This window comes from Bemisia tabaci, chromosome 9, assembly GCF_918797505.1.
Source record: "Bemisia tabaci chromosome 9, PGI_BMITA_v3".
NCBI lineage: Eukaryota > Metazoa > Arthropoda > Insecta > Hemiptera > Aleyrodidae > Bemisia > Bemisia tabaci.
In genome coordinates this window covers 9,519,571-9,536,548 of record NC_092801.1, presented here as the reverse complement: position 1 = coordinate 9,536,548, position 16,978 = coordinate 9,519,571, and the positions used below count along the sequence as shown (strand labels likewise).

Below are 16,978 nucleotides of genomic sequence, written 5' to 3'. Positions count from 1 at the left end.
TGTTTTCAGTTTTAGAGTCCCCTAATAAGGTGGCAGCCTAGTCAATGTACTTGCTCCCTATCTTTGCATGAAGAGTTTGTCTTGATGTAGAGGTGGACTCTCAGGGTAGGGTGGGATATCCCCTCCATTTTGGCCTCACTTTAAGAGCTTTTTTGAGCTTGGGAGATGATTTCAGAGAAAACCAGCGGCACCATCGTGTTTCTTGCGAACTTTTACAAAAGAATAAAAAGTCAAATCGCAGATTCCTCACACATGCAACATCTCCAATTAATTCGAGTTGTTAAAGTAGCTTTCCACTATTGTAAATTGTACATTTGGACGTATTTATGCTAAATGGAATGTGCAAGTGGAAAGATGGAGTGTGCTCGTTAGTGGTCGGGCCATAACAATGAATGGGAATTTAAAAGCGCCAGTGACGTCACCGGCAACGATCGAGCCCGGGTCGTACGACGGGGAGGTCGGTGGCGGGACTCTTTAACTCATGAGCCCTATGCACAAGGCTATTGTCACATGCCCACGGCTCACAAGTTAGCGCTCAGTTCCTTTTGATTTAATGTCAAATCCCGCTTTTCCATTTTCTCAAAACGAACTTCATCCACTTTTACATTGTTTCTTATCTAGCTTCCACGAGCACGCACCCCATGTTTCTACTTGCATATAGTTCCTTTTAGCATTAAATACGTCCATTAGAGACATGTCGGACATATTCTGTATCAATTTAATTGTTAAATCAGCAATGGACCACTAGACAGAGTACGAATTTTAGCATTCTAATACATGCTTCTGAACCAAAATTTCACGTAAAACACGATTCGCGCAACAAAAGTTACTGAAACCAACTCTTAGCGAAGATATTAACGTTTTTATTTCACATCAGTTACGAGGAATTTGAACTGCCCGCTCACAAGAAACTCAAGCTCTACGTGAGTCAAATCGCGCACTACAATGGTTTCAGCAAGCTTCTCAATCGAGCAATGTTCGTTTCCCACCATGTGTTGTTCAAACTATAAGCAATTTGCCATAGCTGAGCCAAAGCGTCAAGACTGAGGTTGCCAGATTTTTATATCGCTGAGACGTTTATGTAATTAATGATAACGTTTAGCGCGCGATGTGAATCACGTAGAGCATTGAGTTTTCATGAGCGGGTGGTTTCAATTCACGCATCAAGAATCATTCAATATCTTCGTAAGGAGTCAATATCGGTAATTTTCGTTGTGCGTATCGTGTTCTACGTAAAATTTTGGTTAGGAAACATGTATCAGAATGCTGAAATTCGTACCTTGTCTAGTGGTCCATTCAATTTGTTATTCCTATTCACTGTTTACTTATCAACTATTTTGTCTTTTCTCCCTTTGACGGGTTCGAGGCATCAAAGACATTCTGCGTAGGTGCATGGATATTTCTTGATACATTTTTTGCATTTGGAAAACTGTGGAGAGAGGTGAGCATCGAGACTTTGGCAGGTGTCGTAATCGTCCTCAACGTTGAAGCTGCTAACCTCACACGCTCAGAGAAAGATGAGTCGGGTACTGTGTTTTTTGAAATATGTGTGTGTCCAGATGCATTTCTCTCCGTAACACAATCTTCAGCACCTTTAAAGCACGCACGAGCAGCAGGATCAGTTGAACAATCCACTGATGAACGTGTCTCGAGGCTCTTGTTAAACATTAATAGTATTTTTGATTTTTGTTCAGGCTCCTTGAAAGTGGCCCTGGACTTTCTTGGAGGAAGCTCAATATCACATTCTTCACCGCTACTCGCATCCTTATCATCGTTAGATTGATTATGAGGAGCCATGATATTATTCCAAAGCCTCCCTTTTGGTTTATTATCAGTCTCTGATGAAGAAATCACAGTTTCATCTCCTGATAAGTTAACTTCATTCTTGCTTGACAGCGATAAATTCATGCTTTCATATTCTGAGGTTTTTTCGTCGTTCTGTTCAAAAGAAATTTGTACAGAGTCGGCTGATTTTAAATCGTTTTTTGAAGATTTCACAACAAGTTTCAGCCCGGTGGTTTTTTCGATTCTGACGTTTGAACTATTAGTGTTTTGAATCGAGGCTCCATACCCATGAACCTGTCGGATATTTTCCTTTTTATTTGTATGCTGAGAACCGGCAGGATAGATACAAGTTCTGGCTCCACCTTCTGGCGAATTTTCTCTAAAGTTATGAAAATAATTAGTATTATTATTCTTACTATCATCTATAGAGGCGGTATTTTCCTCACTTCTATCAACCGCCTGAGCCTGTCCCACTCCTGAAGTTAATTTAGACAGTGAAGTTTTTAAAGTTGATTCTTTACCTACTAACTGATGGTCGCTTTTCCTCTTATTTGGAGGTTGAAAACCAGCAGGGTAGATAGAAGTTTTTCCTCTACTTTCAGGCGAACGTTCTATAAAGTCGTCACGATAACGAGCGTGATTATTTTTATATATATAATCATCTTCAGGGATGTCATAGTCTTCACCTGTTTCAACCGCTTGAACCTGGCTTTTCTTCTTATTCGGAAGTTGAAAACCAGTAGAGTAGATACAAGTTTTTCGTCTACTCTCAGGCGAACGTTCTAAGAAGTCATCACGATAACGAGCCTGATTATTTTTATAATCATCTTTAGGGATGGCATAGTCTTCACATGTTTCAACCGCTTGAACCTGGCTTTTCTTCTTATTTGGAAGTTGAAAACCAGCAGGGTAGATACAAGTTTTTCCTTTACTTCCAGGCGAGCGTTCTATAAAGTCATCATGATAACGGGGGTGATTACTTTTACAATCATCTTTAGGGATGGCAAAGCCTTCACTTTTTTCAACCGTTTGAACCTGGTCCACTCTTGAAGTTGACCTCGCTGATTCTATACCTTCTGCACCACTTGAAGAGTATGTGGGTATTTTCCTCTGGTTTTCACGTTTAAGAATACTTAGTACAAATCGATGGTAGCTACTTTTTCGGCTTAAATACTTGGCTACATCAATTTCACAGCTCAGATCGTGAGCAAGTTTTGAGTTGACCAGAATCTGGTTTAAGTTAATTTTTTCTTTGCCTTTGGTAATGTAAAGAACACCATGCCTCACATTTTCTTTAACAATTATCGTTTTAAAATAAGCTGCATCGTGATTTTCTAAAATATTTCGAAACACCTTATGCTGATACGGGCCCCAGCTCCGTGAAGTCCTGAAAAATTTAACATAAATCAACAATTCAATGATTCAAGCAGGAATATGCTTAAAAATTAACTCCGAGAAGATTTCTTTATGAATCAATACATAAATTAATGATGGCTTAAAGAAGAATATTTGCTTATAGAAGAAGAAAAGACACTTACATCAAGCAGTGTTGGACAGTATCATACGAGATTGAAGGCACCCCAACCTTTCATAATTGATTGCATCTTTCAAAAGCATGCACGAAGTTCCCTCGCAAATTAAATCAAGTGACGAACGACAAAAAGTCGAATAACTTACTTGGTCCTATTATCTGTATTCAAAAACGTTTAGCATGATTTTTGAATTTAATCACAGGACAAAAAGATCCGATTCAAGCAGAAATCCGCTTTAATTCAGCAAATTTTTTCTTGATTCAAAATAAAATCCTCTTGACGGCATACTTAAAAATGTTTCTGCCTAAGTTGGGTCCTTTTTTTCTCTGATGAAATTCAAAAATCATGCTATACGTTAATTAATACGGATGCTAGGACTTAATAAGTTGTTGGACTACCGCTCTGTTTTTGTGCCGTCTGGCGCCTACAAACCTAAGGAGATACTTCAATCTCCTTAGGTTTGTAGGCGCCAATGCGCTGGCCGGCCGGCCGCCTGCCGCCTTACAGCGTGCCACGGCGCCTCAAGCAACTATTTCACCACAGGTGTGTTGCACAGTATCATACAAAATTGAAGGCACTCCAACATATTGAAGATGGCAGGCGTCCTTTAAGAGTACGGAGCTTCTCGCGCAAAACAAATCCATATTGCAGTCTTTAAAAATAACAAAGTAAGCTATGAGTGAGTAATTTGATTATCAAGCAACTTGAGAATAATAAAATTAAAGATGCAAATGATCTTACTCCAAAACAGTTTTTCCAGCGCTTATGTCGACTTCCACTGACAGAGGCACAATACCGTGTAAAGTTATTAAGAATGCTTGAACTTCGTAGTCTTGGATCTTTTTGGGAAGTTCAAAAATCATGTTATCGGTCAAGTCGTTGATTTCAACACCCACGTCAACCAGCAGTACTGAGAATAATTCTTTCCGCCCATCTAACTTTCTACCCATTATAACTCCTCTGAACCACAAGTTATTGTATCGCACAGAAACGCGCTGAAAAGAAAAAATGAAAGCAATTGGTAAAATTTTCATAGGAGAAAAAATCTCTCAAAATTAGTAGAAATACTTCCCTAGTATGCTAAGTATGGTAACCTTAGTGTACTGGGTATGGTACCAAGGGTGTGAAGTATGGCCGATGAAATATAAGATCTGGGTGGTTTTCGAAGGAACAGATATGGACTTCTCTGCCGTGCCAAAGAAGAACACCGTATGAGCAATCTAGATTTGCCAAATTTTCCTTGGTAAAACATATATTTTTGACAAAATGCATGCATATTTTGCCTTAAAGTTTTTTAGATATTCCAGATTAAATTACGTGCAAAATTGTCTGAATATTGTGGAAAAAAAATTCACAATTTTCCCAATGAATTCAGTTTTAGTCAATAAAAACTTGGAAAAGTCTGAAGGCTTTTACGGCATCCTTCCTCAGCACAGCGGTGCTAGGTCATTTTTCCTAATTTTTTTTTCCTACATCAGGTTTTCCTATCACTTTTTTCCCACTCGTTTTTTGTCCTATTACAGTAAGTTCTACGAGTGAGATGTCCCACTGGCTTTTTTCCTAAGGGTGTTTGTCCTAATAATTCAATAATAATTGAAACGTAAACATGAGTAGAGTAGAGGGAAATTTTTCAGAAAGAGTACTAAGTTTTCTCAGCGAGACGAATATAAGTGCGTGAACAGGAGACATTACAAGCTGAGCCTTCTATACCCTCAATATAAGGAGGAGGATGAAGCTCCACTACTTACGGGCATGCGGCCACAATTTTAACTTGTGAGGTACCTATGTTGTTTTTTTACTTTCTCGATCCCCTAGTTTTAAAATTGAATTTCGGACAAATGCCCCTAGGAAAAAAGCCAGTAGGACATCTCACTCGTAGGAGTAACTGTGATGGAACAAAAATTGAGTAGGAAAAAAGTATTAGGAAAAATTGCAGTAGGAAAAAATGTTTTAGGAAAAATGACTTGCCACCAGCACAGCAGTTTTGGCATGAATCTGTTGGTATTTCCAGAAAGGATCGTGCCAGAGATGACACCTATTTGGGGAGATTACGGATGCCAGTGGATACCAGTGTGATGAGAAGAATGTAGTCGAAGCATTTTGATCGAATGGATGAAGAGAGACTAGCAAAAATTTCTATGACCAGACAGTCCGTAAGAAAGAGATTACCCGGACGACCTCCAAAAAAGGGCAGATAGCCGGCTCTCCTCTCTTGATGATGATTGAATATTTTATTGCTGTTTTTATTGATTTAACGAGCTCTTTATTTTCAACGATTTTTAGATTTCATAATATTTATATTTGTGAGTTAATGTGCACCTTTAGACCCGTGGCATGTGACGTGATAAATGACTGCCGCATAAGCATAGATACTTACAGCATGTTTTTCGAGATTTTCTGGAGGAACAGGTATCCGATTCACCCGTATAGAAAAGTATTCATCAAGTTCCTCATCAATTTGATGTTTTAAATAAGTGGCTTTCTTATTTACTCCTGGTGGGTAGCAGGCCCATAAAAGGCTTGGATTCACAATGGCCCCAATGGTGATTGGCTCTTGTTTATTGACGCTGATGTCTGTATCTTCCATCCCCTTTTCTGTATAATGAAAATGAGACTATTAAAATTTTAAGTTATTCCTGTTCGTATCATGCAAAAATTAATTCAACTAAGAAAATGTATCATTTGGATTGCATTTTGCACAAAGGAACCACTAGAATTGCAATGATGCTAAGATTGTGCAACTTCATCCTTTGCAATAAAATTGCGGAAATCGTGAAAAAACAATGAAATTTAGATAGTAATTTTTGTCTTAAATTTACAGTTTTTAGCGAGTAAAATAGAAACTATTAATGGAAAATCGGGTTTTTCCTCCAAGACAAAAGAAGTTGCACAAACTGAGCAACATTGCAATGCTAGTGGTTTCTTTTTGCAAAATGCAATCCATTTCGTCGAAGACGTAGCAAGGTCTCAGTTCAATTTACTCTCTTGGAGACACTATAATTTAAAAATATTAAATTTTCCCTGTGATAAGCTCCCTTCATTTTATTTTTTTAAATCCTCAACCATTCGATGCGTAAAATGAAATGCTTTATACTCTTTAATGCATGAATTCCAAGCTGGAATTGGCAAAAAATCGGAAAGTAGAAGAGTCATTTTTGAAAAATATCGGGTTTCTCGGAGAATGAAATCTTACACATACATTCCAGTCGCTTTACAGCGCGCTCGGGCGCTCTGCGACACCTAATCGCCATCCTTGCCTATCGATCCAGAGGTCATCTGGTAGATGGCATCTTGTGATTTCATCTTGAATGCCACCAATCCACGATTTTGCTGGGCGTCCCCTACGTCTTCTCCCAGGAGGAACCCAATCTAGCACCTTCTTAGGCAACCTATCATCCGCCATTCGTTGAACATGACCATACCAGACAAGCTGTTTGGTCATAATTTCATGCACGATGTTCTGCTCGGCGTTCATGATCTCACGGACTCTTTCGTTCCTTACGTGATCTCTCCTCGAGATTCCGGCTGATCTTCGCCAGAAATCCATCTCAGTTGCCTTAAGAATCTTTTTGGTACGCTCTTTCATGGGCCACACTTCACTGCCGTAGGTCAGAATGCTTTTGATTATGGTGTTATAAATCATTCTCTTTTTTTCTTCCTATGTTAAATAGGATTCTTTGATCCCAAAGAATCCTATTTAACATAGCAATAGCTTTCCTTCCCTGCAGGTTTCGATCTTTTATGGCTTGGTCCATCTTTCCATCCTGGGATACTCGAACTCCTAAATATTTGTAATGCTCGCAGCTTTTAATACACTGTCCATCTTCCAGCTCTATGTCTTGCTGATCCCCTCCAATCGTCAACTTTTCCGTTTTCTTGACACTGACCTCTAGGCCCCACCTTCGATATTCTAGCATTAATTTCCGAGTCATATATTCAGCGTCATCCGCATCCTGCGCGATCACCACCTGGTCATCAGCAAAACATAGAGTATACAATGTGTCCGTATCATTTAAGGGAACGCCCATCCCTGGAAACAATTTGATTCCTTTTTCTGTCTCTGGAAGAATACTTGGAGGTTTCTTAAAAAATCTAGAATTCTTGAAGAACCGTATTTTTCTGTCTCTTCAAACATTCTTGCGGAATTCTTGGCTCATGCTACGCTCCAACCCGGGACGGCCGCGAGACCCGGATTTGGTCCCGCTTTGATGAGGGTCGGTTCCGCTTTAATTAGGGTCGGCGAAGGGTCGGCGCAGCGCTGAGTTAGTTGTGTTGCATAACTGTTGTGTTGCAGGTTGACTCGCCTTTCGAACCTTTTTATCGTTGGCCATACAATCTGACCAATTCCACACCTTAATAGTTCTTCCTCCGATCCGTGCGAGTGCGCCACTAGTGCGCACCGCACGTCCTCCGATACTGCGTCGTCCTAAGCGAAAATAGCTACGTTGATTTCGGCACGCACTTCGCGATTATCCATGCTCTGGCGTACTTTCATAGAAGTCTGATTAGGAGATCGTCCTTCATGATACACATTTTTTTTGTTGGCTTTTTTTATGCAAACTTACTTACACGTCCCTCATAATGTCTGATTGCGAATCGACGTTTACCTAGGCGCAGCAAAGTAGGTACATGTCCACCCCCAGACTCTGCTGGATTAAATGAGAATAAATTGAGGAAACGTATTCGCGAGTGATTGAAAAATAAACATATAGAAATATAAATAAATGAATGTAAAGAGTGATAAATTAATTAATGAAAACAATAATCAAACCAAAAATGTGGTGATACACTTTCCCTAGGGAAAGTGACGCGTTAACCCCATGTGCACATTAGAAACGCGAAAAAATATGTTAGAAACCGAAAAATACGAAGTTCAAAAAGCGCAACTTTTCCGCAAACTTAAACGCCCCGGTTTTTGGCCGAAACGAATGATGTCATCCGGCACCAATCAGAAGCGAGCACGGGTTCGTACGACTCCTGTCAAATGGCTGTTTACTAACTATTGACATGCCGCTCTTACAGCGCTTCCGTGCTCCGTGACACCCAACCGCCACAGATAGCGATCTTGCCAAAGCTCCTCCGGCAAATCGCACCTCCTCATTTCCTACGTTATTCCATCAATCCAAGATTTGGCTGGGCGTCCTCTTTTCTTTCTACTCCTCGTATATGAAAACAATAATAGGAAAGTCGAAACTGTATCTTCAGAATCGGAAAAATCCAATCTCATTCATGATATTCGCAGTTAACAAACCACAATTTCACTTTGGAGTGCGGTTTATTTTAATAAACATCGATGGAAAATGAGAGGAGACAGCGATATGACTGCCGCAGTGCATCACTTCCATCATTTTCAATGGATTTGAAATTCTCTCGAGTCTTTGGACTTTTTAAAAGAGGGCTTGTCCGAAATTTTGGCTCAAATAATACGCAATAAATCACCACGTAATCTACTTACCTGGTATTTTCAGAATATTCGATAAAAAACACAAGGCTTAGCGACCCATTTACATTTAAGGTTATTTTTAAGCGTGCCAGTAGGGCTCGCTTTTTGAAATCACTCGGATGCACCATAGTACAGCACACCGATCAACCAATGCTATATAGCGGGTCATCCAAATATTTTTTTCCTCGGACCCGTTTTTTTGTATTTGAACCGTTATACTGTCAATCCCTGATGATCTTTTACCAAAAAATCGAATGAATTGCTGATTGGAAACCCTTTAGAACATTTTCCTGTGAATCCCGAATTATTTCATTTGACAGAAACTTCATATAAGCTTTTCTACGCTCGGAGGACTCAACTTTAGAAGCTCCTTTCCCGCCAAAACTTTTTAGCCAATGAGCGTCTTGCGCTGTAAGTGCAATCTGTGATGAGCCTCGTGACTCATTAGACCATGTCCTAACCGTGGCCCATACAGAAAACTTACACCACTGCAGTGAAGTATCGGTCGGTCGGATATCAGTGTGGGCCTGTGGGGTTTCGAGCACGAGGACAAAAGCCGCCGCTCGCCCCAGTCGACCATTATCTTTCACGCTCGATTAACTAATCACCGTGACGCCAGAATCCACTAAATTTTAACAAAAATTGTTTTCCGTCTTTTTGGCGAGTGCTTCCTTACTCTCCGTTAAAATACAAATAAAAAGAGACCTCATTTGTAAAAATTAGCCGAATAGGAGAGAAGTTACAATTAGAAATCCAAAGAGATTAAGTAGTGTAACGCGATTTCGATGCACGGCAGTTCGCCCAAATCGCGGTCGTGCGTAAATGCCGCATATCTGCTTAAAATCAAGATAATTGGACGGATCTTCCAAATTAATTTACATTCAACGTTCATGAATTAATATTTTCTCCCAAATGTAGCAAAAAGTACCAATTGATACAAATAGCAAAGACGTGAAAATAGTAGGTATGTGTCCAACATTTCAGTTATTCGGCACGCTTTTTCCAACACACTCATGTTGGATTTTTCTTCTTGTTTTAATTTCTTTCGAAAACGATTAGGAAATAAAACAAACGGCCCCAGATATGGGAGTAGAAAATGAATGAAAATAAGATTCATTCCGTTCTAGGCAAACTTTTCAAGTTAGGCGGTACTTAGGAATGATCGAAATTTTGATATTATTAATGTTTTAATGTATTTTCTGAAGGAAGTGTAGTGAAGTTTATGGTACTTGTCGGAAAAATGGACGGATTATTTCTAAAAATTTGCTTGAATCTACAAAAGGAAACATTTAAATCCTTGACAAGTGATTTTACTTACAAAGTGGACAGATGGTTTAGAAAACGACGTTAGAAGGAAGAGTATTGCCGCCTTATTACTTCCAGTAAAGAAAAACTGTGTCACATGCTAAATGCTAATTGGTTGCACCGCATTTTTCCCCGTCTTAAGGACCCCCTCCCTTCAAAACCTAGTATGGGATCTATATAAATAAACGAGATGTCGAAAGAATTATTGACATGATTGATTATAATTTTTTACTATAAACTTCCGACAAAATTTTGATGAATATTTCTGCTGGGAATTCCACTTTCCCCGTGAATATCTCTTTACCATTCATTCCATTTCTCACCATTGAATGCCTCGCGTTTTTAAGAATTGTTCCTTTTTTTGCAGACCCGTATTGCTAAGCAGGAAATTATTTAAAAAACCCACAACAGGAGCATTACCGCAAGGAAATATATGTTTGTTGAGTTTGTTTTCATTCATGTGGGTACACAAACATAGGCATTTATCAAGTTTTAGAAACTTCAAAATGGGCGTACTCATGCTAAAACGAACATAATAAGTACCTAATTAATTATTGATAATAAATTATCATCTAAGCATTCTCAAGAGGAATCTGACTGTCGAAATCGCAATTGGTACCTATTTTTAAAATCGGATCCATTTGTGCCCAGGGAAATTTTAAGACGATCAAACAAACTCAGGCATACTTGTGTTTGTCTTCTAATTTTGATGCCTCTGAACCTCTGGCAGTTAGGCCCGTAGCAGCCAGGGAACACGCGGGAGTGAGAAGTTGCCATCGTGCCTGGAAATCCTCTTCGTCCCTTCGTGTCTCTAACTCACCCTGGCTCTGGTCATTTTAGCGGCAGTTCATATAAAAGGAACTAGAAAATTGATTTGTGCATGCCTTGTCAGTCGGTGAGGGACCGAAACTCGTCTTCTTCGCCTGCCCGCGCTCCCGCAATACGCCGCGCTTCCTCCTCTAGCATGTCTCCTTCTCTTTTTCTGTCGTGCGTAGGTCATGGACCTTTAACAATATTCGCCCTCTGTCGAAAACCCCGAAAAACGCCGCGTAAACCTTCAAACGTTGCCAAATATTTCCTGTTTCAACACACCTGTAGTAGCCCATGAGGGATGATCCCTGAATATCAGACCAGAAAACGTTGAAACCATGCTAATGGTTGAGCACGTATGTACCTCAACGGCATCCGATATTGTCAGAGCACAAGGCTATTGTTTACGCTAATGTCGACTTTCTACCTCTGTCCTCAAGTCAAAATTCTAACTAGAAAGCACTTCACAAGAGACCAATTTTTTTTTAAATTTTGTCTCAATCTCTTTTTCTATGCCATGATTGACATGACTGCATTCCTCGTAAAATTCTGAGGTAATTGCCCTGGGTAAAAATGGCAAGTGCTCAGATCAGTAGCACTTGCCTTTGGAACAGACCTAAGCACTGATGTCAGTGCTGCCTGGCGCTGATCTGCTACGTCAGTGTTAGGTCTGTTCCAAAGGCAAGTGCCTCTGATGTAAGTGGCACTGACCTAAGTGTCTCAGACGTAAGCGGAGTGGAAACTCCCAGAAATACTGTACAGGCAAAAATTTCGTTAATTACCGATCTGCCAGGTACGTTAAGTCACTATTTGACGACCAGGGAGGGCTGCTGTGAGTTTTCAATCCCAAGCAAGTATCACAATCTTCAGGGGACATCGCTCGTTCCCATGCGGTCTCCAATCTAAGTACTAACTACGCCCGACGTAACTTAACTTCGGTGATCGTCCTAGCGATTGAACCACTACACTACCTGCGCGTGTACGTGTTAGGGGCGTAATTTTACCATTTCAGGGCCCCCATTGGAGTAATTTTGCCAGCAAATGATGATTTTGTCTTTGAATGTGAATCCGATACTTAATTTTTTTATTATTCTTTTTTAATCAATCAACATGTAAATGAAGTTTTATAAGTTACGTTTCTTTGAAAAAAAAATGGATCGCACTAAAATTCAAAATTAAAGCTAATGATGCAAAAAAAATAATTAAAGTTGAAATTATACAAAAAATATAAATTAGCAAATACAAAAATTCAAAGTAAAGGAGTAAAAAAGTTAGAAAAGAATTGAAAATAAAGTAGGAAAAATTTAAAAAAAAAATTAAGACTGAAACATTTTAAAAACAGTTAAAACTGAAAAAATTAAAACCAAATTTAAAACAATTTATTTAAAAAAAAACTCTTAAGTTAAAAAAATAATAATGCCTTAATAAATACATCGAAATACATATTATAGCGATGATAATATTTTTATCGATCTCATTTTTTGTTGTGTTTTCATTATTTAAGTGCCATCATAAACGAAGAAGGCAAAACAAATTATTCAAGAGTGTGTGGCTACCTAAACAACTTTTCCTTTCCTCTTGGAAAATCCCCCCTCCTAAAAAATATGCTTCTCTGTAAGATAGAGTTTGTGGTCCCCGTATCCCGAGGAAATATTCCCCACGAAAATGAAATAGGGTGGGGGAAGGGGGAGCCATCTCTACTTTTTGGGAGTGAGTGCGGTTCGATTAAGATTGATGTCAGAGACTATTACCCTCTGAACCAAGTCCTGACCTCAGTCCCACTTACCTCAGAGACATCTCTGCACTTAGGTAAGTCTTTCTCCCGACGTCAGTGCCTCTTACCTCAGTGCTGACTTCTTGGGTAAGTGCTTTAACACTTACGTCAGAGAAAACTGAACTGACCTCAGAGCAAATTGCACTGACCTCAGTGGAAAATTCACTGACCTAACACTTGCCATTTTTACCAGGGTGATGTGTAATTTTAATTAAAGGTTGTTTTCTCCTCTTTATATTTTCGTTAGCGAAACAGGTAAGGTCATGGGTCAGTAATTGTAATTTTCCTTCTGTTTGACCGATTTTTACGCATTGGGTCTCATTTTAATCGTGTTTTAACGGAGTGTAAGGGAACACTTGTTAAATACATGGAAATAAAATTTTAAGAAGAATTAGTTCATTTTGGTAGGATGGTGAAATGGGAAATTAGGCGCAAGTAATAAGGTTCTATTGTGGCTCGGCGCGGCATTGTATTGCGCGAGATCAAGGCGTAGGCTGGAGTATCGCTGCTTCTAGCGTTTGCAAGAAATACCCGCGGCTCAAAAATCATATTTCATGGGTCCTATTATATTTCATGTCAGCTTACGAATATTTTGCAGATAATTGTACAGTATTTGAAAATTTCAAAGAAGAATTTTCAAGACATTCCTCAAACATAAATATTTTATCGGAGAGACTCAGCAACATTCGAGTGTCCTTCCTTAGCACTACAGCTCTGCATTTCTTTGGGCCTCACCTTTGATTCGACGCCACTCTCCCTTTATCTTTTCATAGAATTTAGTTCCGACCATTTGGTATGCGTGTTTTATGGCTTCCTGGGTCTTCTTAAACATTTTCAATAAGTTTCTAAAAGCTCTTAAAATTTGATCGTGAAATATCATTTTATAAAATCTCAAGGAACTTTTCACTTTTAATTCGAACATGATTAAATCAGCAATTCATTTTTTACGGTTCGACGATAAAGAAAAATCCTAGAAATTTTTTCCATAGTAGATTGCTCGTAAAAGGATTACTTGTCATCCCCCTTCCCGCTAAAAAATAATTGTTAAGGCTTCGCTCCGATATAATAAATAAATAATTTGTTCTAGGTTCCTATACGCTCCACTTGATTTAGATATAGCAGTGTGGGAGATTATCGCTTCACTAGACGGATGGTTTTCTTAAATACTCCACTAGATTTAGAATTAATGGTAGGATAAGAATTATCGTTTCAATCGATTAATAGATGTGCGGCGAGAGTTAAAGCGCCCTGAGATGGAATATGTATCAATTAATGACATTTTTCCTTCAACGCCTTAAATTGTCTGGAGACCCGGGTATTTTTCGCTTTTTTTGGAACTGATGAAATTTTGAAAGAATGTTGAAATCGTCAGTGTGAGTCGCAAATTAATTAACGCTCCAAAGAACTTTCTACACTCCTGATTGTGCGATCGCTCCCTTACCTTCAGCAAAGAGCAGGTTTCAATGAACCCCCATAAGCAAAATTTGCAGACTTCTCTAAATTTTTCTGAAATTTTGGGGAGGGGGGCTGTGGACATGTTTGCCTCCCTTTTTGATTTCTTGAAAAAAAAAGTATGCCGTAACACTCTCATAACTTTGTGCTATTTTGTGCCGCAAAAAGAAAAATTTGTGCTCCAAATTGAGGGGGCTGAAATACCACCCCTTTATGGGGGAGGGTCGTAGGTGCGGCAGCCCCCCCACTTTCGAATTTCGAGAAAAAAGTACGTCATAATTTTGTGCTAATACTGTGCTATTTTGTGCCGCAAAAAGAAAATTTTGTGCTCCAAAATTAGGGGGGTTAAATACCATTTGAAATGGGAGGGGCGGGGACTGTAAAACCAGTTAGCGCTCCGTCGGAACTCGAATCTTCCGCTCCGGAGTTGCAGGCTCGTAGGTAGTCGGAACCTTTGGTAGCGCAGCGTGGTCACATCTCTCTCCGCTTAGACTTCTGCCCATGGAAACGGACGGAAAGGGCCAAGCACCGTGGCAACTCAAGAAAGATCCGGGCGGGAGATCCGGCACGCTCCGCGATCCGCTCTTTGCACGGGATATTTAAACAGAGAAATTGATCCTGATCATTAATGAGCCTTTTTGGGGGATTATATACCGTTGGGTGTCAGCGAGATCCAAATCGAATATCGTTTTACTGTTTTTTTCTTTATTTTTTTATTTTTGCACGCTACCGATTGTTTACTGAATCGAACAGTTTTGAGAAATACATGATTGGCTTTCATTTCAGAAGCAACAACAATTTTGACACGTATCCAGCAAAACATATCATAAAAGGACCACTTTTAAGAAATGTTTCAGAAAATGTGTTATCTTTGATTTCAAGACCTCCGAAATCTAGTTTACATTACCTCACTGGAATGCGTCCTGTATGCTCTTTTCCAAATTTTAATGACAAAATTCGATTTTTCCACCGTTTTTCGTTAGGTGCCGATGTTTGGTTTTAAATAAAGTATGTATGTATGAGCCGCTTTTACGGCGCGCTAGGGCGCTCTGCGACGCCTACTCTCCATAGGAATCTGTCATGGTAGAGATCCTCCGGAAGCTGGCATCTCTCCATCTCTTCACGGATGCCCTCTACCCACCGTTTGGCTGGACGCCCTCTCCGTCGCCTACCTGGGGGGACCCACTCCAACACCTTCTTCGGCAACCTGGTATCAGCCATTCTCTGCACATGCCCATACCATACCAATTGCTTGGTCATGATATCGTGCACAATCGTCCTCTCAACGCCCATTATCTCTCGGATACGTTCATTCCTGACACGTTCTCTCCTCGAGATTCCAGCCGATCTTCGCCAGAAATCCATCTCGGTCGCCTTGAGCATTTCTTGGGTCCGCTTCTTCAACTGCCACACTTCACTGCCATAGGTGATAATAGGCTTGACAACCGAGTTAAAAATCCTCTTTTTATTGTCCTTGGAAATCCTTTGGTCCCAAAGAATCCCATTAAGCATGGCGATGGCTTTCCGTCCTTGAAGATTACGGTCCCGAATGGCCTGATCCAACTTCCCATCCGAAGTCAACTTCACCCCCAGGTACTTGTATTGTTCGCAACTTTCTATAATTTGACCATCCTCCAGGACTATGCTTTGCTGAGCACCTCCGACTGACCTTTAAATAAAGTACCCACACTAATACTTTCTAACACTTGGTGTGCTATTCATGGTTCTGAGGAAAATTTCTGCACATTCGGCCTCTAGACAAGGTATGAAGTAATGGACTATATCTTTAACGTCGATCCCTGGTAAACCCTCCCTTTTTACGAGGAAATCTAGTTTCCAGGATATCTTGATGAGATGAAGAAATAGGGATAGTATAATCGAACACAGCGTAAAAAAACACATCAATAACATCCATCGTGTTTAGCTTTGTTTTCGGACGCAGACCTATGTAATTATTTGAGATTTAATACCACCATTTACCCTTCATAAAAGCACTTTCCCATGTTCCACCCTTTAAACGAGAGGTGAATTTATTGTTTTTGAAGTGTCTGATGGGACTCTCCCCTCTCAATTTTTGCGGCTTAATCCGAATACGATTTCAGATTATTTCTAGAAATTACTGATTTTCCAGAAAATCAATTTTTCGGAAAAAAAGTGTTCTTCAATGTAAAATCCCATATAAAAATGACGGCTCAGTCGACATAGCTTAATATTATTCAACTTGGCTGAAACTTAGCAGAGTCTTTTTGATCAAATGGATCAATTTCAGGGATTAAGACCAAAAAAATTCGCAAAAGAAATTTTACCATGTGTGATTGGGCCATAATAGCCATCGATATGATAAATCTGGTCCCTTGACTCATATCACTCCGCTTGATTGCGATCAATGCATTCTGTTCCATTTCGGAGCGACCCTGGCTTCCTAAAAATTTTTGCATCGACTTGGAACACCCTATATACCCTTGCTTGTCGACCAAGGAACCAGAAATGCTACTGCTTTTGTTCTTCATGATGGGTCTTTTTGAATTACTGGCCACTACGCAGTCCAAACCCCGAGCCCAAGCCCGCTTCGCAGGCCTTTGTTGCTCAATTTAAGTATACTGGGGGCGCGCTACGATTATGTCTGGAAAATCGGATGGGTAAATACCATAATCTAGTAAATGGCAACACAGCAATCCTCGAGACCGCTACTCGGCACGCTCGACATCGCTGCCCCTTTGTCTTGCGCTTACCTGAATCTGACCCTCGACAACCGAGGATTAGGCAGCTCGCGAGTGCAATTTTTTTATTTCATCAAAAAAAGTTTTTTTAGTCTATATTTTCAAATTCACGGTAAAATTTCGAGGAAATTGGTGATCAAACCGAAGAAAGAAATAC

The 16,978-nt window shown here is 39.8% G+C and overlaps 1 protein-coding gene across 1 annotated transcript in view; it reads right to left on the bottom strand.

Moving 5' to 3' along the window:
• Positions 1 to 242: 242 nt before the first annotated feature.
• Positions 243 to 16,978, bottom strand: part of LOC109041591 (uncharacterized) — a 32,178-nt gene continuing 15,442 nt past the window's right edge. The window contains exons 2-4 of the mRNA XM_072303982.1: positions 5,695 to 5,912; positions 4,059 to 4,312; positions 243 to 3,172 (exon numbers count right to left, since the gene is read on the bottom strand). Coding sequence (XP_072160083.1) covers positions 1,333 to 3,172; positions 4,059 to 4,312; positions 5,695 to 5,904 — 2,304 coding nt within the window. The 5' untranslated portion in view covers positions 5,905 to 5,912 and the 3' untranslated portion in view covers positions 243 to 1,332. The remainder of the gene's footprint in view (positions 3,173 to 4,058; positions 4,313 to 5,694; positions 5,913 to 16,978) is intronic.